Consider the following 26014-nt stretch of genomic DNA (forward strand, 5'->3'; position numbering starts at 1 on the left):
ATTTGGGGGGGGATTTAAAAGCTACCATAGTATAGAAGTATGTGAACATATATGATTAAAAGGGTACACCAAATGTCTGGGAAAGCTGACAGAAGAGTCCAAACTGAAAAATATTCTTTACAGATTTGAAAATAAAAAGAAAAATATCCTTCGAATATCAAGACAAAAACACATATAAAGGAAAAAAGTTTTATTGACACTGGACTTCGACACGAACGAACACTTTATGCCAGAAGTTGAAGGAGTAACATACTTGAGACATTCAAAAACAAAGTGGAAACCCAGGATTTTAATTTCTGAAAAACTGACCCTCAGATATTAATAAGAAGACCATACACATACACAACTCACTCTCTCTCTCTCTCTCTCTCTCTCTCTCTCTCTCTCTCTCTCACACACACACACACACACACACACACACACGCAGGAACTCAGGGAAGACTGTTCTCATGAGCCCTACCCACGAGCAAGCTACCAGAGAATGAATTTCTGAAACAATCACAGAAGCTTCTGGATAAGGACTGTTATATACAAGGACTAATGATTACCAAGCTATATACTTAACTGAGGTTACATGGTGAGGCTAAGGGTAAAATATAGATCTGGAAATGTAGCTTGAATACAAGTACCAAAATTAGGAAGAGAAGGAGGAGAGAATATATGGAAAATAAAATAAGCTCGTTGGTTACCTTCCTGGTACTAACCAGAAGTAAAAAGACAGTACATCAAACTCGAAGTTGAGAAGAGCAGGAGAAAGGAGTTTCTATTGCTCACTGTTAGGAATCAATGGAAAGGACTGTCAGTACAAAAAGCAAAGTAGGGATCATAGCCTAACAGAGCTGTGGCAAATACCGGAACCAACCTGATGGGGCTCCCCAGGCCCAGGTAATTTGAGCATCAAAAAGAATGCCCGCCCTGAGTTTATGATAGTACTTAAAGAAAGAAAAGAAGGATTAGTGACTAACTTTGGAGAATGTGTGAATACCAAAAGAGTATTCTGCAAATTAAAAAAAGAAGGACTCAAGCATTTATCCTACTGCGCTGTATCAACTGTCTCAAAGTAACCTCAAAAAGAGAACTCTATCTCAAAGTAACCTCACAGAATTAAGAAGGAAAAATTCTAACTATAAGAAATGAGTAAAGAAATGATAGTATAAAAGCAGCTGATGAATTACAATAATGCCACTAAAAAATATACTTAAAAAGTTTAGTGATTAACAGATATGAATCTCTTCTTCATCCTCAGATGCCTTAATATATTTTGTTTTAATTAAAACTGTGGAAATGAAACAGTCAGAAGAGTAATCTCTAGGATGAATTTCTAGAAAAAGTAATTAGAACAAACTGGGAGACTGTGTAGGAAAGGGCCAGTTTGGGCCAGGGAGAACACAGTGACACTCAGGGTTCAGAGATGCCGGGCAGGAGGGTGCCAAACACCTAAACACAGAGAGGGACTCTTTTCCTTTCGCCCCCAGGCCGCAGATCCCAAGAAGTCACAGGAAAGAAGTCCTCTGAATTCTGCAGTTTGCAACCTCTCCTCCCATGACCAGCTCTGTGTGTGTGTGTGTGTGTGTGTGTGTGTGTGTGTGTGTGTGTGTGCGCGCGCGCGCGCTAATCCCTTCACTCAAAAGTTGGCTTTCTCAATCTTGGCACTACTGATATTTTAAGCTGAAAAATTCTTTGTTATGCACAGGGGCTGCCTGTGCCTTACAGGATGTATAACAGTGCCTGAAGTCTCCAAGCATTGCAAAATCACCCCTTTTCCCCTTTAACCCCTCTAACAACCCGCCACAGTTCTAAGAAGAAGCCCACCAGGCACCAAGCCCTGCCCAGGTACAAAGAGCTTCAGAGCTTCCAATCAGCCTTTTAAAACGCACTATTAACACCAGGCAGATGACCAAGAGTTAACAGACATTTGACAAAGCCTTCAGCAGGATAAACACCAAACAGGAAAAAAAAAAATCCAGAGTAAATAAAGACTGTGAACAAAACAAAAGAAAATTTAAAATAAAAGCAAAACCACACACTGAGAATCCATCAACCAGGAGAACGGCTTCATGTTAAAAGCACAGAACAAACCTGAGTCAGACCATGTGGGTTCAAGGCCAGCTCCACCACATAACTACTTGTATAACTTTACCCAAAGGCATACCTTGTTCCTCTAATCTTTACAATGGGGATAAAGATTAGTACACATCTCTTAGGGTTGCTGGAAGAACAAGGTATTTAGAACTTTTAAAAGCACATGGCACATAGTAAGGAATCAATAAATAAGGGATCTTCTCATTTGGTTTGTTTCAATTATTCTTAAAAACATTTGATATTGTATCCATGGAATAAGACTAGGATGCTATGAAAAAGGAACAGACACACTCTAGCCTCCCTTCCCCCACCTAAAATTATTGACTTAAAATTATATCAAGTGATTTAAAAATTAAATAAAGCTGAAAAGTAAAAGTTGAGAATACCTCTCAGAAAGCAGTCAAAAGAAAAACAAAAGGACTACTAAAACCAGAAAGATCAATATGCACTTAAAGAATTTCTAGAAAGAGGCCAGGGAAGAAAATTACTGAAGAAATAAGAACAGAAGAACACAAGTCTCCAAACTAAAAATGCCCAGTGGATCCAACCACCACAATGGCTGAGACAACTCCCAGCACTGACACTTCTTGTGAAATTTCTGCTTCAGCCCAGGCTTACCAGATTACTTTTCTTAAACAACCTTTATATGTCATTGAACTAGCTGAGTAGACACTTCTTAAATGAACCATCCCCAGCATGTGAGCAAACACACCCACTCCCATTATATACTCTAAGTACCCCACCCACTCCCATTACATGCTCTAAGTACCAAAAACCTGACTATATCTCAGTTTACACATATTTAAGTATTATTTGAGTTTTGATTTCAAGAGTCATATGGCTGAGGACCACCATGCCTATTTTTTGCTATTGTATCCCCATCAGCTAATACAATAAGCATTTAAGTACTTTCATGAAATCACTGGTTCCTTGGAAATATAATACACGATCAATCGTAAATACCCCTACCACAAAGTTCTAAGGCTCTTTACACGACATAAGGAAATCTCACAAGTTTTTCATAGAGCTTTGGCCTGCGTTTGCTTCTTTTTATTTTTAATCCATCAGTGCCATAACTGACAAGTTGCTTGAAGGAAGTCTCAGGTTTCCTAAAGGAAGGAGCACCATCTAGTGGAAGGATAGAAGATTTAAAAAAAAAAAAAAAAGCTTGAGGCAATTCTCTAAAATGACTAAGCACACAACAGTGACCTATAAAATATTTATTCAAACTAGAAACCGAAGATGTGTTTCAAGTTTTAAGTAACGACAATCAATTATCTTCTCTATAATTTATAACACACCAATTTAAATAAAATTTATAAATAAAATGTATTGTCGAGTGGTCAGTTAAGACCATCTAACTGAACTTTTAACTGACGTAAACACAGAAATGACAATGAGAAAAAAGCAGTTAGGGCTGCAATATGCCAAAAGTGTAAAAGACACTGAAGTTACACTAATTGCATCTGAAATACGCTGTTCAATATATTAAAGGCCACTTTTTTTTTTTTAATTAGGAAAGTATGTTATACTTTGATATTGAAAGCCTTTGATTGGTAAGTCAACATAACCTCATGCAATTTAATAAGAAAACAAGGGAATATGAAAGTAATATAGACATTCTGGTCTTCCATTTTATTGGTGCCGAGAGAGAACATGAAATTAGACAAGGTACGACCCAAGATGGCACACTCCACTGCCATTATACTGTGTCAGAAAAATCACATCAAATAGTGAGACCTTTCGCTACCAGCCCTTCTCAGGCCCGGCACAGCAGTGAGGAGGGAAGTACATGTCTATCAGGAAAGAACGAATAAAAGCTACAGTTCGGACTAGAAAATAAGGATTAGCTGTTTACAGTGCAACTCTCAGATCAATAGCAACCACTTTACGTGGAATGTTAATAATGGCATTTATTTTAACTTCTCCACGGCTAAGCTCTGCGGTCAGAAAAAACAGAATTAAAATAGAACATAAACAGTGGTCATCAACAACTCCCAAAGGTTAGTGGCATGTGAGAATGCAGCTTTATTTCCTCACTCTACTCTGCGGCCACCGCGTGTCCTCTGGGAACTCTCTCCACCTTCCTGCATTTCCGGACCCTGGAGCGAGAGCTTCTACTGTTTGGAACATCACCAGTCACCGAGGGAGAGTGGATGGGTAGAGAGATGAAGCAAACCGTGCACTAGATCTTAAAGGCTTCTGCTCTGCAGACATGCTTCACTTCTCCACACATTTTATTGACTACACAAGTCACGTGGCCATAAGCAACATACCCATACATGTGTCTGTGAACAGCATTATCACAGAATATATGGCAGGATGGATGGCAGGATGGACGGTAACAACAATACACAAAATACTTTTTTGATGCAAAGGGAATCATTTGACAGTAATTAATTTTGTATTACACACACAAAAGCCTATGATGTCACTTCTAGGTATTTTATAATACATTTCCATTAATGTCTTGATTCATAGCATTATACTAATGCATTTTTAAATATCATTTTGAGACTCCTAAAAGTGGTTATTTGAAAACGTTAAGGATTTTCCAAATATTTTATGTGAAATAGAATTGTAAAATCAATCTCATTCAATTTTTTTCCTTTGATGGTACATTATCTACAAATCATGACCACCAGAGAATACCCCTAGCTCCTACTCCCCTTACTGACACGTAGCAATATTAACAATAACTTTCTTTTTTAAACAGGTGGATAAAAAGATTTTACTTTATTGTCGTCTATCTGTAACAAAACGTGACTCATGCAAAAATGGAGTTGGCCGAACATGATTTTTTTAAAAACAGCATTATCAATTATTCACGAAAAACCGTAACACTGCAATAAATAAACCCAATGAGATGTGAGCGCCTATTCCTATGCCCACAGCAGGCACTCAAGCAACCGCGAAATGAATGGAAAACAAACTGGGCAGGACAGAGCCTGGAGGCAAAGTGCTGCCATCTCCTTTAATAGCAGTTTTTCTCGAACACTTGCTACGATTCTAGGCAATGTGGAACATACGGGGATAAACTGCACACAGATCTCCCGCCCAAAACAACTGGACTAAATGGACAACTACATCCATCGTTACAGCAGGTGCCAAAATTACATTATGTGTACATGCTTACAAATAAACGGGAGTATTAGATCAGTGCAAACGGTCCCGGAGGACCTCTCTAGAGCCAGCGTATAAAAAAATAAACCAGACCTCAGACTTGATTGGGGACTATATACACCTCAGACCCTAATACATGCCCTCCATAAGACCTGCTGAGCTAAGGTTTTGTATTGGACAGTGGGTCTGTCAAGATGCTTCTGTCTTCTGCATTTAAGACAAAGAGACTGTGTATATGCATGCTTTAAAACAATAAATTAAGAGAGTAGCCTGAGCAGAGACCAGAAGATATTTACAATGCATACAAACAAAGATCCAGTATCAGAATACATAAAGTAATCTGAACAAATCAACCAGAAAAAGACAAATAACCAAAGAAAACTAACAGGCAGAGGATATAAGAAGCATAAAAAGGAGAATGGGGCAGCCCATAAACATATGCTGACCCTCTAATATTCAAATAAATATAAACTAAAAGGAGAGAGCATTTCAAATTTTGTATTATTTATTTTGAGAGAGGAAGAACACACAAATACGGAAGGGGCAGCGAGAGGGAGAGAGAGAATCCCAAGCAGGCTCTGTACCATCAGCGCACAGCCCGACGTGGGGCTCGAACCCATGAACTGCGAGATCATGACCCAAGCCAAAATCAAGAGTCGTGTGTTTAACCAACTAAGCCACCCAGGCGCCCCAAGGAGAGAGCATTTCAAATTGATCCTGTTGGCAAAAATCAAAATCTAACAATTCTAAGTACTGACATGGGCGTGGAGTGACTGGAACTCTCCTCCTACTGGTGGGAGTGCGATATAGTACAGTCTTAGTAGAGCAGACGTGTGCATCTCTGTGGCCCAGCAACCCCATTCTCTGGTGTAATATCTATAGAAACGGCCCCATATATGCACAAGGGGGGTCTACACAAAGGCTGTTTCCTGCTTCATTTGTAACACTGACATGGAGGTAAAGGTGGTTTCCAGATGAAGGAATCTCGTACCCATAGGACACCTTTCAATGTAAATATCCATCAACAAGTGAATAAATAATTTGTGATCTAGTCTTATAACACCATACCAACAATGGAAATGAATGGATCAAAACTCTGTGCATCACCCTAAATATATCTCAACACATATAACCAAATCTTTAGTAAAAAGTGAGCTGCAGACAGACAAATGTGTTAAGGATGAATCAAATGATAAAAAGTCATAAAACATACAAAGTAATACCACCTTTTTTTTCAGGGATTCAGACTCAAGACGGAAGTGACCTCTGGCCAGTGAGGGGAAAGGAATGTGAATGAGACGGGACACTCAGGCTTCAAATGAATCTAATATTCTTTCTCCGGTTGTGTGGTGACTGTCTAGGTGTTCAACATTTGTTATCTGCCGTTGTACTGCCCAAACCATTCCGTAACATCTTCTAAGTGAAGGAAACATTAGAAAGCACTTTCAGCCAACTCAAGGTTTTCATGAATTTCAAATCGCAGGCTGTTAATGTTCATTACAATTTTACAGAGTGAGAGCAAGGAAATAAAAAAACCAAACACGGAGGTTTATTAAGGCCAGCAAGTATCATCGTGAAAAAAAAGAAAAAAGAAAAAACAAAACAACCAGAAATGTAGCCAAAGGGATACTGAAAAGAATAGCGCGAACCCAGAGACAAGAACCTTGCACGCAGCTAGAAGAAAGAGATAAAGAAATTAAGGGTGCTGCTGCTGCTAACGGCAACTGTGTGCCAGACTGTTTAACGTTTTTTATTTATTTTTGGGACAGAGAGAGACAGAGCATGAACGGGGGAGGGGCAGAGAGAGAGGGAGACACAGAATCGCAAACAGGCTCCAGGCTCCGAGCCATCAGCCCAGAGCCCGACGCGGGGCTCGAACTCACGGACCGCGAGATCGTGACCTGGCTGAAGTCGGACGCTTAACCGACTGCGCCACCCAGGCGCCCCTGTGCCAGACTGTTTAAACCACGTTTCTCATATTCATTCATTTACTCCTAACAACAAGCATGCAAGGTAGGTACGACTATCATCTCCATTTTAGGTGCAAGGAACAGGAGGCGCAGCGAGGTAAAATAACGAGGTGCTATGTTCTGACTGTCGGCACGATATTCTTGGCACAGCCAGAACCCGAGTCCAGGCAATGCGGCTCCAGAGTCCCAGCTCGGAGCTGCTACCATAGACGTGTGCTCACGAGAAGGGGAAGGCCGGGTGTCTGGACACACGGTACACTCCTCAGTACACCCAACGGCCCATAATTAAGGCACCGCAAGAGAGGTGACCAAACACAATGAGAACAAAATGACCACAAGAACGAGAGACAAGGGGAAAAAAGAAAGAGAGGCAGCAAAGGTCCGAACTTGATCTGGATGGATAGTGAAAGTTGTCCTGCAGGTCATGGGATTCCTCCCTCTAGAAATTACCTTTATTTTCTTCAGCCACATATTAGACTCCCTCTTTCATTCATACCATCGTGATTATTAGCCTAAAGTACCAAGCTAAACTTCAAGGAATGTTACCCAGCCTCTGTCCCCAAATCCCATGGAGTTGACACCAAAAGTTAATTGCAATCTATTCTAGATTTGGGGACACATATTCCTGAAATACTGTTAAAATGGTGCGTGGGTCTCCAAGGCAGGCCATAAAAGCACGTTTAAATGGATCGTATGAAACTCCACCTCAGCCTGGAGTTTTCTTTAAACAGAATTTGTGTCCCCCATACACCGTCTCACACAACCGAGAGAAGCATGGACCTAGGCTCTGCACGACCTGCCACATCCCATTCCATCCTATCCCTACTCCCTTTTTCCATCTGTGTCCACAACTGTGGCATATGTACTTTGAGAACCAATTCAGAACGTAGGGACCACGCTTGTGGCCCAAACACCATCCCGCCTACAAGACGTGAACTACTGCTTGCCCTGGCATTAAAGCAAGGCTTCCCGAGAAACTGCACAGTCCACAGATTGGTGTGATAAAGGGAGGTGAACCAGGGTACCGGAAGTGCAAACACAGAGCTGCCCAAGCCAGTCACTTCCAGACACATACGATCTCCTGTAAGATGATGTGGCGAAACCTAATAAAGCGGGGCGCCTGGGTGTCTCAGTCGGTTAGGCATCCGACCCTTGATTTCAGCTCAGGTCACAATCTCATGGTTCATGAGATCAATCATGGTTCCACTGACCATTAAGATCATGGTTCGTGGGGCTCTACGCTGACAGCGCGGAGCCTGCTTAAGATTCTCTCTTTCTCTCTCTTCTCTGCCCCTCCCCTGCTTGCGCTCTCTCAAAATAAATAAATAAACTTAAAAAAAAAAAAACTGATAAAGTGGGAGATGCATGTCTCTGTGGCCCAGCAAACCCACTGTTAGGTATACTAGCTAAAGAAGCTGGATATTTCCCCACTAGAATTCCTAGTCTCTGGAACTGGAGAATCACAGGAATCACCTTTTTCACAAGGAAAGGGAGAAAGTTACCGCCTTCCTGATTCCACCCAATTCTAGTGCATGAACGGTTCTCAAGTGTTTCGAGGTAGGAAACACCCCACATGCATTTTTACAAAGTGAACAGACTCCTTGTAATTAAACGATGAATAAATGCAAATTGAAGAGGTCTGTTCTGAAATTCAGTATATTTGAACAATCGTTTAAATCTCACGATTTAACTCTCAGAAGACACCGATCCATGACACCGAACACAGACTACAGTAGGACACAGAACACGGGACACAGTAGGACACAGCCCCGTGGAGCATTCACAAACCTGGCTTCTATTCACTCATCCCCAGTCCCACACAAATCTCAAAGAAGGGTTACATATGGCCTCTGTTTTGAGAGTATGAATTACAAAGGCAACAATTTACCCAGGGTCTCAGGAATTCCTATCTTCGGCAGACTTTACATGTTTCTGTGCCTGAAAAAATGTAAACTATAACGTAAGAAATAACTTTGTCTGGCTCCTCCAACAGAGCTGGCTGAACAATTACCTTTGATTGGCCAAGGAGCTTTACCAGCTGCTGATACCCAGTTCTCTACTTTGTCGGACCAGGTGGCCATGGATCATTCGCAATGTCTGGCTGTCTTTTCCTTTTCCTCCCACCCAAGGCAAACAGTATTGCAGAGTCAAGTAACATAACCTCCCCAACGGGTTTACTCTCTGAACCTAACACCACCTCTCCCCTCTCAAACAGCACAATTTGTTTCTAACGAGCCCTGTACCCACAAGTATCTTATAAAATAGGTTTTCAGCCTTGAATCTGATTTACTACTATGAAAATATCACCTTTCCCCCGCCCAGTACGATGCTTTTCGTTGCTTCTAGATTAAAAGAAAAGAGGAATCCAAAGTGCCTGCACAGAAAATCAGTTTATAAAACCACTGCTCAAAAAGTGATCCCTCTTTTTTTTGTAGCTTGACTGGATCAATTATCTGGGAAATAACTCCTTTCCAAGCAAGTCTCATGGTGCTAGTTATTAAGAAAATTGGAATTATTGAAAGATTAAGATCACACATCACCTTCAAATTGGCTTTTCATTTTCTAAAGTTTCCAGGTTGGAGATATAAAATTTTCTAAGTATATTCTTGTTCAGAGGTTGCCTTCTGAGCATCTATTCAAGACTTATTTTTAGACCCAGACTAAGAAGACTTTTACTTTTAAAACTCTACCTAAATTCACAAATATTAAAAAATTTACAGATTCACATTGATATGGAGATTTAAAATAAACGCCCACTAATTTATCCGCCATCTCTTGCGTGCACTGGTCAATACTCTGCCCAAGATTCATCATATGTTTCATTAAAAACAAAATTGCAGGACATCTCTTTAAGAAGAGAAGCTATTTCCAATTCAAGTATAATTTGGTAGGGAGCTGGTGTTCCAAATACACAGAGAACTCGTTACAAATCAGTAATAAAATAACAACCAAATTAAAAGGTGGACAAAGAAAGACTTTTGGTTTCAGTTCAGCTAATTAAGCCGAATGAAAGTCACACAGCAAACTGCCACTGGGAAATCAGCAAGAACAGGGGAATTGAGAGATTCGTGGCCAAGATCAGCTTAGCAGAAGCAAAAGCTGCTGGAGCCAGAAACTTGTAGGAAAACTTAAATGGTAGTTCATATGCATCGATGGTGGCCGAATGTGGACTAGTTTGAGAGTTAAAAACTCCTGAGACCCAGGTGTCAAGGAGGCCTCTGCACTTTCCTCCCACCACGTTCTCATGGTGAAGACAGGAGAAAAATCCTGTCTAGTATTTCAAATAGGAGAATGGAGAAATAACCGTTTCTTTTTAGTTTATTTATTTTTGAGAAAGAGAAGGAGAATAATTGGGGAGGGGCAGAGAGAGAGGAGGGAGATACAGAATCCATACAAAGCAGGATCCAGGCTTCAAGCTGTCAGCACAGAGCCCGATGCAGGGCTCAAACCCCACAAACAGGGAGATCGTGACGCTTAACCAACTGAGCCACCCAGGCGCCCCAAGAAATAACCATTTTGAAATGCACAGGCCAAGAGCCTTCTCCATAGCAGAGGCCTGCCAATTAAGACAGGTTGCTTTACTAGACCCCTATCTGACCTGGGGAAAAAAACAATGAGGTCAACCCCAGCCCCTACTAGCCTTCTTGTCCCAACTAAGGAAAGAAAGAAAGAAGAAAACAAGAGGCTAGGAAATGCCCCTGAAGGTCACCAGAGCCCAGGGACTCAGGTCCACTAAATAACTGACATCTAATCATGAGATCACAGAACAACTCACCACCAACAGGGCTCCAGTGAAACAACAATAGATTGTAACTGAGAGCTGCACAGCACAGACTCCCGGAGAGCTCCCAAGGAAAGCCAGAGAAGGGAGCAGGGGAGGGAAGAGACACACAGGTTTCTGAAGTCTCTGACACTGACAGCTAGAGCAAACTTTAAACACAGTCCAGCTCCTAACCAGATTAACATAAAAACTCACACTAAAAGCCTAACTCCGTCAGCTTCTATTACCCAATACGTTATGTCCAGCTTTGAACAAAAACAAATTTTAAGACATGATAAAAGACAAACACAGTCTGAAGAGATAAAGCAACCATCAGAACCAGACTCAGACAGGACACAGATTCATGGAACTAATAAATAGGGAGATTAAAATAAGTCTGATTAACATGTTAATGGCTCTAATGGAAAAAGTGGACAGCATGCAAAATCAATGTATAATGTAAGCAGAGGGATGGAAATTCTCAGAGAAAATTAAAGTGGGATGCTAGAAATCAAGAGCACTGCACCAGAAATGAAGAATGCCTTTGATGTGTTCATCAGTGGATTGGACATGGCCAAGGAAAAAATCAGTAAGGTTGACAATATGTTAATGGAAATTCCCAAAACTAAAATGCAAAAAGGAACGAAATACCCAAGAGCTGTGGACAACACAAAAGGTATAACAAATACATAATGGAAACACCAGAAGGAGAACAAAGAGAGAAAGGAGAAGAAACATTCAAAGTAATGATGGCTGAAAATCTTCCAAAATTAATGATAAAAATTATAAACCACAGATCTAAGAAGCTCAGAGAACACCAAATAGACTACATGCCAAAAAAAAATCTACACCTTGCATTAATACTGAAACAGCAAAAACCAAAGATGAAGAGATTGAAAAAAGCCCAAGTGGGGGGAGGTGGGGAAACACCTTACTTACAGAGGACAAGGATAAGAATTACATCGGACAACTCATCAGAAAGCATGCAAGCAAGATGGAAGGGGTGTGGGGGAATAAAGTGTTAAAAGAAAAACTCACCACCTAGAATTCTGTATCTGGTGAAACTGTACTTCAAACATGAAGGAAAAATAAAAACAAAACACTGAAATAAGCAAACATAAGTTCAAGGAATCTGGTGCCCAGTAGACCTATCTTGCAACAAGTAGTGAAATAAGCTATTCAGAGAGGAAGAGAATGATAGAGGTAGGGCACTGAGAGAAGGAATAATAAACATAAAAAAAAATGTCTTTTCTTAATTGATCAGATAACTTCAAAACAGCAATGTGCTGAGTTATTTAAAAATAGAGTAAATGAATGGATTAAAGCAATGTTATAAAGGATGGAAAATAGGAATGGGGAGTAGTTTCTTACAAGAAAGAAATTTTACTACCTGTGAAATTGAAAGTGAACCTAGATTAGTGGTAAATGAATGTAGCAAACTCTAGGGCAAGCACTAAAAAAAACCTTTGTAAAAAAGTATAATGGAGGGGGCGCCTGGGTGGTTCAGTTGGTTGAGCATCTGACTCTTGATTTCATGTCACGATCCCAGGGTTGTGGTATCGAGCCCCATGTCAGGCTCCATGCTAAGCATGGAGCCTGCTTAAGAGTCTCTCTCTCTCCCTCTCTCTCTCAAAACAATAAAAATAATAAAGGTATAATGGATACGCTAAGAAAGAATAAATTGAATCATATAAAAAGTCCAACTAAAAGCAGAGAGGGAAAAGTAAGAGAGGGTGATAAAAATATAAAAAGAACAAGTGTAATGAGTAGAAATCAGTTGCAAAGATGGTGAATATTAACCCAACTACATCCACAATGACTCTAAATGTGGATGGTCTAAATATGTCAATTAAAACAAGAGACTGAGAGAGTAGATAAAAAGGAAGATCCAACTATATGCTGTCTACAAGAAACCCATTTTAAATATAAAGACACAGGTAGATTAAAAGTAAAGAAATGGAAAAAGATAAACCATATGTATATTAACCAAAAGAAAGCTGAAGAACCTATACCCATTTCAGACAAAGCAGATGGCAGAACAGGGAAAACTGTCAGGGATAAAAGAGGGTATTACATAATGATAAAGGGGTCAGTTCTCTGAGAACACGTAACAATCCTTAATGTGTATGTACCTAATAAGAAGAGTGTCACAATACATGAGGCAAAAATGGGACACCTGGGTGGCTCAGTCAGTTAAGCATCCGACTCTTGATTTCAGCTCATGTCATGATCTCACAGTTCGTGGGTTCCAGCCCAACATCAGGCTCTATGCTGACAGCATGAAGCCTGCTTGGGATTCTCTCTCTGCCCCAGCCCTGCCTGCACACACCTGCTTGCTCTCTCTCTCAAAATAGTTAAACTTTAAAAAAGAGAGAGAGAAAGAACTAAAATCAATAATTTAAGCTTCTACCTTAGGAAACTAGAGCAAGAATTGCGAGGAGAAGAAAGGAAAGAATAAAATAGCAGAAATCAATGGAATTGAAACGGGAAAACAATAGAAAAAAAAAAAAAAAAACAACACAACCCAAAGCTGGTTCTTTGTAAAGATTAATAACACTGATAAACCTACAAGCAGGCTAGTCAAGAAAAAATGAAATTAGACACAAATTACTATTATCAGAAATGAAAGAGGAGTCATCAGTATGGATCCTATGGACATTAAAAAGATAATAAAAGATAATGAACAATTCTATGCTCTCAAATTTGATAACTTACATGATATGCACCAATTCCTTAAAAGACACAAGTGACAAAAACTCTCACACAAGGAGAAATAGGTGATCTAAATAGGCGTATTTCTAATATAGAACTTAAATTAACAATTAGTAACCTTCCAAAACAGCAAGCTCTGAGCCCAGATGGTTTCACTGGTAAATTTGAGAAAAAAAATTATACCAATCCTCAAACTCCTCCAGAAAAAAAACAGAATCAGAAGGTGCATTTCCTAACTCATTCTATGGGGCCAGCATTACCCTATTACCAAAACTAGAGAAAAACATTACAAGAAAGGAAAACTACAGATTGTATCTCTTATGAACAGAGATGCAAAAATCCTCAATAAAACATCACCAAATCAAGTCCAACAATGTAGAATATGAATTATATACCAAAACTAAGTGGGTTTTTTTTCCAGAAATGTCATATTCAGAAGTATTAATCACATCACATCAAGAGGATAAAAAAAAATACGATCATATCAATAGATGCAAAAAAAAAAAATGCAACACCTATTCGTGATAAAAACAATCAGCAAACTGGGAATAGAAAAGCCTTCCTCAATTTGATAAAGAACATGTAGCAAATACCTAGAGGTAACATCATACTTAATGGTGAAAAACTAGACTCCTTCAGCCTAAGATCAGTAACAAGGGAAATATGTCACCTCTCACCATTCACATTCAATACTTAGCTAGAAATCCTAGCTAATGCTCTAAGACAGGAGAAGGAAATAAAAGGCATACAGATTGGGAAAGAAGAAGTAAAACTGCCTTTGTTCACAAGTAGCATGATTATCTATGTAGGAAATCCCAAAGAATCAAATAAAAAAACTCTGGGAACCAGTAAGTGATTATAGCAAGGATTCAGGATGCTAACTTAATGTACAAAAATCAGTTACATTTCTATGTACCTGTGTTCTGTGAAAGAGAGTTATATGCAAAACAATCTCCACAGGCCAAAGATGCTGTAAGACCAAAAAAACTGACAAGCCCAGCTTGATGAGAGATGGGTTTATTAAGAGGACTTATGGGCAGAAGCGTGTCTTGGGTGGCTGTAACATGAGTAGGTCTCCACAACCACACCTCCACTAAGAAACTGGGAAGTGCTGGGGGACCACCCGGGAGAAAATGTTTGAGAATCATTATCATATCTCCGGAGCAGATGAAGGACATTATGACACTATGCACCAAGGGTGTACTTAAGGGTGTGACTAGGCAAAAAGAAAGAATATGGGAGGGAGCTGTGTTCCAGAAGGCTTCAGATCACAGACAGCTGTCAAGACAGATCTGTCCAAGACAGCCTTGAACTGGTTTACACAACTATCAATGAACAACTGGAATTTGGGAATTAAAACCGAAATATCATTTACATTAGCCCCCAAAACAAAAACTTAGGTATAATCTAACAAAATATGGACAGAATCTAAATAAGTACAAAAACTCTGATGAAAGAAATCAAAGATGATCTCAATAAACAGAAATTCCATGTTTACAGACAAGAATCCACAATAGTTTTATGATGTCAATTCTTCTCGACTTGATTTACATATTCAACACAATCCCAGCAAGTTATTTTGCATATATGGCAAACTGATTCTCAGGTTTATATGAATAGGCAAAAGACCCAGAAGAGCTGACATAATACTGAGAAGAACAAAGTCGGAAGACTCACACCAACCAACTTCAAGACTCACTACACAGCTACAGGAATGAAGACAGAGTCATACTGGTAAAAGACTAGATAAGTAGATCAACAGAACATAACAGAGCCTAAAAGAAAACCCACACAATTACAATCAACTGGTCTTTGACAGAGGAGCAAAGACAATCCAGGGAAGAAAGGCCAGTCTTTTCAAACACTGATGCTGAAAACAACTGGATATTCACAAGCAAAAATTTGAAGCTAGACACAGAAGTTACACCTTTCACAGAAATTAACTCAAGGTAGATCACAGAACTAAATGTAAATACAAAACTGTAAAACTCCTATAAGGTAACAGAGGAGAAAATCTAGCTGACCATGAGCATGGCAATGAGTTTTTAGATGCAACTCCAAAAGCCCAATTTATAAAAGAAAAATTGTTAAACTGGCATTATTAAAAGTAAAAACTTCTGCTCTGTGAAAGACACCATTAAGAGAATGAAAAGACAAGCCACAGATTGGAAAAAAAATATTTGCAAAACACATATCTGATAAAAGACTCATATCCAAAAAAGCCAAAAAAAAAAAAAAAAAAACCACAAAAAACACAAAAACTGTTAAAACTCCAGGGAAAAACACAGCTCAGTTTAAAAATGGGCAAAACATCTGAAGAGACACTTCTGTAAACCTAAGACTGTTCTAAAAAGTAAAGTTTATCTTTTCAAAGGAATCCAATGAGCAAAAAAATGGGCAAAGAATCCAGAAACAGGCATTTCTGCAAAGAAGATACACAAATAACCAATAAACACATGAAAAGATGGTTAACATCGTCATTCACCAGGGAAACGCAAACCACAACAAGGAGGTATCACGTCACACCTTCTAGGAAAGTTAGAAGAAAAAAGTCAGGTAAAAACAAGCGTTGACGAGGACACAGAAATCAAAAGCCTCACACACTCCTGGTGGGAATGAAATGGCGGGGCCACCTTGGGAAACACTGTGGCAGTTCTTCAAAATATTAAACGCAGAACTGCCATTTAACCCAGCAATTCCACTCCTAAGTAGGTACCCCCCAGAAATGAAAACATGTCCACATAAAAACGTGTATATGCACATTCTTTTTAAAAAATGTTTAACGTTTATTTATTTTTGAGAGAGACATAGCATGAGCAGGGGAGAGGCAGAGAGAGAGAGATGGAGACGCAGAATCCGAAGCAGGCTCCAGGCTCACAGAGCCCGACGCGGGGCTTGAACTCATGAACCGTGAGATCGTGACCTGAGCCGAGGTTGGATGCTTAACGGACTGAGCTACCTAGGTGCCCCCGTATATGTATATTCTTAGCAGGATTATTCATGATAGGCAATAGATGGAAACAAGCCAAATGTCCAACACTGTATAAAAGGATAAACAAAACTGGTATAGTCATACCATGGAATACTATTGGGCCATAAAAGGTATGAAGTATTGTACATGTTATCATGTGGATTAAGCTAAATAACAGAAGCCAATCACAAACAAATCTACATGTTCTATACTCCACTTACATGAATTATCCAGAATGGGTAAATATAGAGACAGAAAGTAGATTAGTGGTTGCTTAGGGCTGGGGTGGGGAAGGGTAGGAGGACACAGGGATTAGGGAATGTCAGTTACCTGAGATAGGGGGTTTTGGGAGGTGATGAAAATATTCTAAAACTGATTGCGGTGATGGCTGAACAATTTTGTGAATACCCTTAAAACCATTGTGCATATACTTTAAATGGGTAAATTGTATGATATACTGTAAACTAGATCTCAAAAAAGCTGTTATAAAAAGTGTTACCATCTAAATATTAATGATTCCCAAACAGTTGCCAGATTTCACAAATATAAATACAGCATGGTTCATACTTAGACTAAAAAAAAAAAAAGAAAAAAAATACTGTTCATTTTGAGTTCAAATTAAGATGGAGGCCTCGGATTTCATGTGGCAACCCTACTCCCAAATCTATTATCTCCAACCTAGAACATCATTATCCTCAATTCAGGATCTAGGGGTCCAACTATACAGTAGCCAGTTCTCTTTGGTTATCCCCCAAATATCAAATGAACATATAACTAAAATCCCCTTTCTTCTGAGGAGAGATTCAAAAATACGTTAAGAATTGGTAACTTAGGGCTTGTACAGATCTCCTGGAGCCCTCTCCTAACCCCTGATGGCCTGGCATAAACAAGCTGGTGGTTGGATTAGGGGTGTGGGGGTGTCCGGGGGCAGAGGTCAGCAGTTGTTTACCAAGGAAGGGGAAGAAGTTTCCATATGTTAACAAAGGGCAGGCTTGCTGGTGAGGACAGGCTGAATATCAGCCTCCCTTTCTCCACACTAAAATCACCTCCCCTCTCTCACATCCCTTCCCATCTCCATAGCACACTAATTTACTTCTTAAAAAAAAAAAAAATGATAGCTTCATTCCCCTGATTTAAACCTCTCTATGCACTGGGTCCTACTGCGTTGGGATAAAGTCAAAGTCATTCAAGAATGGGTCTTGGCTTACCTTCCTCGCCACACTTTGCATTGCTCCCCACACCTTTCCTTACTCCGTGTACCAGCCCAGAGAACCTGTCAGTCTCCATCCTAAAGGCACAAGGCTCCATCTTGCCTGCAGGTGTGTGTGTAGATTATTCCTTCTGCCTAACCCTGCCAACCCCCCATAAATTCTTACTTGAGCAATGCCTAGTCAACATTCAAGTTTCACCTTGAAATATCAAATGCTCCATGAGCCTCTGGATCCAGTGTTGAGTTAGGCACCAAAAAAAGCTCTACACATAAAATGGGATGCCTGGGTGCCTCAGTTGGTTAAGCATCTGACTCTTGATTTTGGCTCAGGTCAAGATCTCACAGCTCCGTGAGTTCGAGCCCCACATCGGGCTCTTTGCTGACAGCGCAGAGCCTGCTTGGGGTTCTATCTCCCTGTCTTTCAGCCCCTCCCCTGCTTGCTCACTCTCTCTCACGTGACTTAACCACAGAACACTGTAACTGCCCATCCCCTTGTCTATAACCCCTCTGGGACACTGGAGACTGCAAGCTAGGGACTGTCCAACAGAAAATGGTAGCCCTATTGGCCCATACAGAGTGTGGCAAGAGTAAGAACTCAACAAAGACAGGATGATGAAAACATCAAAAGTTAAAATTATGTAACTAAATGTTGCAAGGGTGTGGTTGAGTGTTATACCATTACTCTTTAAGACCGAAATCACAGAAATACAGTAATTAAGCCACATTAAAAAACTTTCTTGGGGCGCCTCGGTGGATCGGTCGGTTGAGCATCTGACTTGATTTCAGCTCAGGTCATGATGTCATGGTTGTGAGATGGAACCCCGTGTTAGACTCTGCACTGACAGTGTGGAGACTGATTAAAATTCTCTCTCCCTCTCTCCCTCTGCCCCCTCCCTTGCTCTCGCTCTCACTCAAAAAACAAAACCAAAAAACTTTCTTAAAAATAATCAACATGTGTTTTGTTGAAACAATTTGGAATCCCAAAAAAAGCTGCTACCTTTTTTTCTCCTGCTCGTACACGTATATGCAACTATTTAAAAGGGTAACGAAAACATCCGCAACTATTTAACAAAAACTGTGATATTCTTTTCCTGGAAACCGAACACAATTGTGAAATACAAACAAAAATTTCTTGAGGAAACAGAAGTAACAACCTTGTTTAAAATAAACATTTTTAAGCAAGTCTTTATGCCGTATCTTGTTCTAAACTAAACTTAGGGACGCTTGGGTGGCTCAGTTGGTTGAGCACCGGACTCTGGATTTCAGCTCAGGTCATGAGCCCAGGGTTGTGGGATCGACCCCAGTGTTGGGCTCCAAGCTGAGTGTGGAGCCTGTTTGAGCGTCTCTTTCTCTCTTTCCCCTCTACCCCCACCCCCCCACTTGTGCTCTCTTTCTAAAATAAAATAAAAAATAAACTTAAACCAGATTACAAAAACACATACATCACAAACAAGTAAAATAAAATGTAAAGAAATCTCAACAGAAAAAAACCACAGTGGTAGAAGATAAATTTAGAAATGAGATAGGGACACAAACTATATGCTGCACGGTTCTATTTGTACATGATGGGTCAAAAATGTGGCTCTCAGAGTGCAGGGGTGGCTCAGTCGGTTATGCGTCTGACTCTTGATTTCGGCTCGGGTCATGATCTCACGGTCGTGAGACTGAGCCCCACGCCGGACTCCGTGCTGATTATGGAGCCTACTTGGGATTCTCTCGTACCCTCTGCCTCTCCTCGGCTCTCTCTCTCTCTAAACCGTGGCTCTCTGCTTACTGGTGGTCTACCACATTCACTGTGTCATGTGAACACTGCTATCCTTGTCGTAGAGCCACGGCTTCTCTAGGGTATTTCCCACATCTTCTATCAGGACCGCCTTTCTTCAGACACTTCTAAAATCTCATGCTCACAGTCCTGATTATCCACCTCCTCAGTTTAGGAGTTTTTCTTTTTAAAAAATAGCTGCGGCTAACACTCTCTAGGATCATAACACTTCCTTTCCGGTGACAAGCTCATAACTACAGTATCCCTGCCAGAGCACCGCTCGTGACCCTAACTAAGGTGGCATGCCATACCTGTCACAGGCTGTGAACGCCAAACTGCGTCTTCTTAAGCATATTTCACGTTAGACCAGAAAGCTATGCGCATTTAAAACCGTGCAATGTTATAACAACCATTTTTTTTTTTTTTGTAAGCATAAAATAGGGTGACCGCTACGAAAACTCTGTGCTGGAATAAAATCCAGTTTTGCCTGTACCTAGCTTTCAATCACATCCCGGCAGCTACAACTTCAAGCAAAAGAGCCTAACATCAAAGCACATTTTGATTCACTCTGAAACACATCTTGTCCGATTCCTTTTGCTCTACCAAGATTTATGGACAAAAGCTGGAGGCTTCTATCCTCCAATAGAGGCACTTGGAATACAGTTAAGCGGACTGTTCCAGTGTTTAAACTGTGATCCCATGAGCCTGCCTCCTGGAGGCATTTTAGACTTTACATACTTGAAAATGAAGAGAATGGGTCAGTCAAAGGACACACTCGAGGTGTGCATGTGACAGAAGCTGGGAAGGGGGGTAACCAGTTAGAAACAGAGAATGGACTGGCGGGGGGGGGGGGCACTGTAAACCTCACTTTAAAAATACATTTTATAGTAATTACTGAAAGACATTTGCAATAGTACACATGTTACTGTGCTATTTAAATACTGGCCACGTCAACCTGGAATTAAATTCCATTCGCTGTTTTTAATAAAATCAGACATCAATAACTGTATGCTCCCTAACCACTTGTTATTTGCATTTACTTTGAAAAACCATCTATGCCTGAAACTCAAAAGCTAGTGTAACTAAGATTTTTTTTAAGTTTATTTATTTATTTTGAGAGAGAGAGAGAGAGAGAGAGAGAGAGGGAGAGAGGGGGGGGGCAAAGAAAGGGGGGGGGGGGAGAGACAGAGAATCCCAAGCAGGCTCCACACTGTCAGCACAGAGTCTGATGTGGGGCTCAAACCCACAAACCATGAGATCATGACCTAAGTTGATATCAAGAGTTGGATGTTTAACCGACTGAGCCACCCAGGCGCCCCAATAACTAAGTTTTTTTTTTTTAAACATTAGTGTTCTTTTAATAGAAATCATACCCATCTCTGTCATTACTTTTTGGTCCTTTACATACTATATTAATTTTGTTAATACTTAATGCCTGCTTATACTTGCCGAACCGATGTAACTATTCAGAGAACTAAGTGCTTCACTCTTTTATCTGAAACTCACAAACGGTCTTGTCAACAGATACCACAATTTCCATTTTAGATAGGTAAGGAAACTGAGACAGTAGCCACATCACAAAAGCATGCCTCGTTTTGGGCAGGTTTATTTAATGATTAAGGGGGTGATGAAGTCATTTGAAATCGTCTTATTCCACCTAGATCAAATCAATTTGAACAAATCCATAGGTATCTAACTTCCAAACATTCCACACAGGAATATTTTCATGATTGCCTCTGGAAATCATAAACGTCATTCAATTATAATCTCAAGGCCACTTCTGACACACCCCAACAGAGCAACTGAACTCCCCCAAATTTTTCAGAACACAAAGATAAAGATACCTTGGCGATTATATGAAAACTAAATGAACAAAGCACGCTAGTCTTTAAACGTATTGCTAAGAAGACGCCACTTCTCAACATTTTCATTTCCTGAGAATTGCCACCTCTTGAGGCACGCGAATTTCAGCAGATTAGACAAAATGTACTAAGAATTATTCTATCCTGTGAAGCAACAGCACTTCAGAAGTGGTTCATTTTCAAACACTATGCATCAGTAAGAGCCTTCTATCACGACCGGCAACCATAACAAATTTAGCTGAATTCAGTGTCGGTCCAGCTGGAGCTAAAGCATCAGAGGGGTCCATCTCCTACAGACTCAAGCAGGACTCACATTTTTTTTCAGCTTGAGTTAAATGAAAGAAAATGCAATTCATATTTCCAGAAGCAAAAGTGGCATATTTTCCAGTAAGCTTCTTGTTCTCATTTTACTATTTTAAGAGCTCTGATCACTCCCAGGGTTGCTGTGTGGCAAGATCTCATTTCTGGTGGCTGATCAATTTCCATGGCCTGATGCTTCACCAAAACCGTCTCCAGAAACTGTTTTTACTCGCATTTAGCATCAGGATATTTATACACAAAATACCATTTCAATGGCGTTGCACCAAAAAAGAAACAGCTTGCTCGAATTTCAGTTGACTTTGTTAAAGGAAATTATTTTAAATTAATGTGGCTACTGAACCACTGCCATCCTTAACCTCAGAAAATATATTCCTTCTAATTTTTGCTGTGAACACTTATTTATTCGAGTTAAACTCCAGCTCATGACTGTCGCCCATAAAGATTCTAAACCTTCCTGCTACTATTTCATATTCTTTTTCTAAACAGGGCAAGCACACGTTTGCTGCATTAGTATGCACAGCTAGATCACCACCATTAAGTGAAATCATCTATATATTTTTGGTGGGATCTTTAACAACTTCCACGCCCGTCAGGGAAATGGAACAAGGCTGTTTTGTTTTCAGACAGCAACAATCTGATCTCTGGTTTACTAGATGGCGCTCAACATATTTTTCCATATGTTTTTCCGCAAAGAGAATCTGACATCAGCATGGTTTACCTTTACCAGTGAATGCAGGCTTTTTTCACCAAACATGTCCCAGAGGAAGGTCAGGTCTTCCTGGCTATCCACATGTGGCTGCAGCTGGGCTGGCAAGGCAGCCAACAGCTCATACAGACCTATAAAACGAAAATAAAACACAAAGCGTAATCTTAGAGTGATCTCATTAATTTCGCTTTAAGGTGTGTGTAAATGACAGCTGGAACATGTCGTTTTTACTGGATCTGTATTCTGGGCCATCAAGCAAAACACTTCTCCAAAGGAGCCAACGAATCTTTTGGATTTTTAAATTCCACGCAAGTGTGTATCAACAGGCGAGTTTTTACCTTTGAATTGTCAACATTCTACAGCCATCCAAGTTTACATAACCCGGGACAGAAAATGTCTACAAACGTTCAAGAAAAAAAAAAAAAGAAGAAGAAGAAGAAAACGCATACATTCCTTTCCTTAATCGTTATTACATTTCCCTCAATGTTAGCCAAAGAGTGAAATGAGTCATGAATAGGAAAAACTTCCTTAGAAGAGCAGAAAATTGATAGAGTGGTCCATTAAAAAGGTTTTGCGGTTTCCAAATAGTTCCTAATAACATATAGCTTCAAAAACATTTGCATTATCTAACTTCCAAAATCAAGTTCTAAAAAGTGAGACGGATTAAACCACACTTGGTGTTGCTTTGATGTCGTTGCCCGTTTAAAACAACGACGACAAGCTACACAGAACTTAGTTGAAATCTGACTCTAATCTGAGCGTATGGGATACCCCCTGAAAGAGTTAAGGTCAAAGACGGAGGTCACTGGAGGCACTGCTCACTAGAAGCTTCCTTGGGGTAGACAGTAGCACAGTGTTCCACAGTAGCGTACTACATAAACCATCCATCTCCTTCAGGGGCCGTCAGACGCCTGTCCAAGAAATGTTGCGACAGTGCCTGCCCAGGATTCTTCAGGGAGGTGACCTGGCAGAAGTCAGTATCAACTCATAGCACATGCTTCACTTTCCAGTGGGATTACATGAGGTAAAAAGGACAAACTTCCTTTTATTTCTGTCTGCTGTCTACAAAAACACCAAGACCTCCTGGGATCTACAACACACGGGACTGTTGTTATTCCTGCTCTGAATAAGTGCTGTTGTTCATCAGAGGGACAGCTTTACAAGATATTTAACTAGCAAAGAATCGTCAACTATGGACTGCTGATTAGTATACCTATTATCTTCCAAGAGCATTATAGTATTCTGATAATCAATGATAATTCACAACCAAATGTATGAGTTTTCACTTGGAATGTCAGATCTGTAACTTGAGAGATTAAACTCAAACATTCCTGGAGCTGTATGTGGCCAAAAAGATCTAGGATACCCCAGGAAAAAAACAAAAACAAAAAACAAAAAAACAAACTTACCCCAACTACATTCTTAAGTATTCTTGATGGTTTATGTTTATTCCCTTAAAAACCTGGCATCTTGCCTGAACTAGCTCCTATTCACAATTTAGGAGAAACATTTTTAAGGTGTCTCAACCTAATTCAGTGTAAAATATAGGTCTCACTTTACACAGATACATACATACCCACAAAATAATGACAATCGCCAAGATCAGTGGTTAAAGTCAGAGGTTCGAATTTAAAATTATGTAAAGAGAAGGTAGAATTTCACTATTTTATTATTGATTTCAGAGGCAGTAAAACTAGTTCCTTACTCCTTGGTAATACGGTTAACTAATGGTACTAATTGAAATGGAATATAATTTATGAGGTACAGTTGTTGGGGGAGGTTAAATGAGGTAATATATTAGAACAGTCTCTGGCACATGGTGAATACTCAACCTGTTCCGTATGTAACTCAGTGAGCTTCGGCCATTGTTGTTATTGATTATTACTGTTAGTTGTCATTACTATTACGGAAAAAGCAAAACTCTGGGTCAAACAGACCTAGATTCAAACCCCAGGTCTATACTTCATTATTTCACATAACTTACCTAAGCCTTGTTTCCCTCACATGTCGAAAAAGAGACAGTCATCTGCACATGTAATAAACAGAAAAAAAAAAACAAACACACAAACATGCACACGTACACAAATAAGTGCATGTGATACAGGTGAAGTCTGAAGGTTAATGGATTCTATCAGTGACAACTTGCCCACTGTGATTACTATAGTTATGCAAGATGTTACCCCTGGAGGAAGCAAGGTCAAGGGTACGTAGGATCTGTATTATTTCTTACAACACGTGCATACACAATTACCTCAAAATGAAGTTGAGACAAAAGAAGATATTATCATAAATACAACTGTTATAAGAGTTGAAGGGAACCGTGCACATGGCAGCACTGAGCCCTGTGGCTGGCGCAGAATAGGCATTTGATTTAAATACACACACATGCACGCACCATTGCAATGGTTCAAAGTCAAAACAACAGAAAATGTAGGTATACGTTTCCCTGGACACAATGCCAGACTCAGAAATAAAACCACCCCAGTCTTTTACATATGGAAAGTGTTAGCTTTACCCAGTACTGCTTACCTTTTTGTGGGAATAAACCATATTCTGTTTAAATTAAAATAATTTCTCTGTTAGCAGTAGCCCATAAACCTGAGTTTTCTGGGTTTTCCTAGCTTCATGCAATCCTAATTTATACGCCACCTAGTTGGGTCTCTAGAGATGACAGTAGTCACTACTCTTCAGCTCCCACAACTGGTAGCCATGGACCAAAGCCAAGAGAGACAAGACAGTGCCCGCCAGAAATGAAAGAGGGTGAGAAGAGCTAGGAAGGTGGGGCAAGTGGCCTCAACGCAGGTAACACGGACAATCGTTTCCTCTCATATGCATCACAGGGGCCCCAGAAACCACTGCCGTCCATGGCGAAAACCAGGTCTGTGCTCTCACGCGTGCTTTTTTATATTTTAGCTCCTCGAGTTCCAATAGCGAAGAACACTATGAAATCCAAATGTTTTTGGTCCTTGAGATTCAGAGAGCAAGTAATGAGAGTTCAAATAACAAGAGATATCTTGAACAACCTTACCTAAATGTACATGGTCCCTGGGCAAAGGCAGGGACTACCTGCCGTGTAGTCATTCCAGCCCACGAGGGCTTCATTCCAGGCCACCTTTATGGTACCTATGAACCAAGCACTGTTCGTGGCTCTAAAGGTGTAAGATAAATCAGACACGATCCCCGTCCTCAGGACTGTACAGTGGAAAGGACAGGCACACACAGATCTGTTATAAAGTACAGAGAGGGGTTAGACTGCATGGTGAGGCAAGGAGCAAGGAGACATCAGGGAAGGCTTCAGCAAAGACCACCACCCGAGTTACATCTTTAAGGTCCATGTTCCTAAGAATCAGTATTTATGAATTCTCACATTCGGAGCACTATATTGGTTCCTGAGGACAGGTAGGTCCAGACTATGCCACCACCTTTACCCCAGAGATCTTACAGCTTCGATAACAAACAATACCTGTTGTCTACTCTCCAACAAAAGGCAACCCTAAATATAATGATCTCCTCTATTTGTCCAAGATTCAAAACG

General features: G+C 40.2%; 1 protein-coding gene across 5 annotated transcripts in view; it reads right to left on the reverse strand.

Annotated features, from left to right (window-relative positions):
- The window catches only part of MPP7 (membrane palmitoylated protein 7), a 277391-nt gene that overhangs the window by 153435 nt on the left and 97942 nt on the right, over nucleotides 1-26014 (reverse strand). For 4 of the 5 annotated variants that reach the window (XM_007092740.3, XM_042991295.1, XM_042991294.1 and 1 more), the window contains exon 3: nucleotides 22492-22610. In XM_007092740.3, the coding sequence (XP_007092802.1) occupies nucleotides 22492-22610 (119 nt within the window). The remainder of the gene's footprint in view (nucleotides 1-22491; nucleotides 22611-26014) is intronic. The other variant, XM_042991298.1, reaches the window with a different exon arrangement.

The sequence above is a fragment of the Panthera tigris genome, chromosome B4 (assembly GCF_018350195.1).
Source record: "Panthera tigris isolate Pti1 chromosome B4, P.tigris_Pti1_mat1.1, whole genome shotgun sequence".
In the NCBI taxonomy this organism is placed as follows: Eukaryota; Metazoa; Chordata; class Mammalia; order Carnivora; family Felidae; genus Panthera; species Panthera tigris.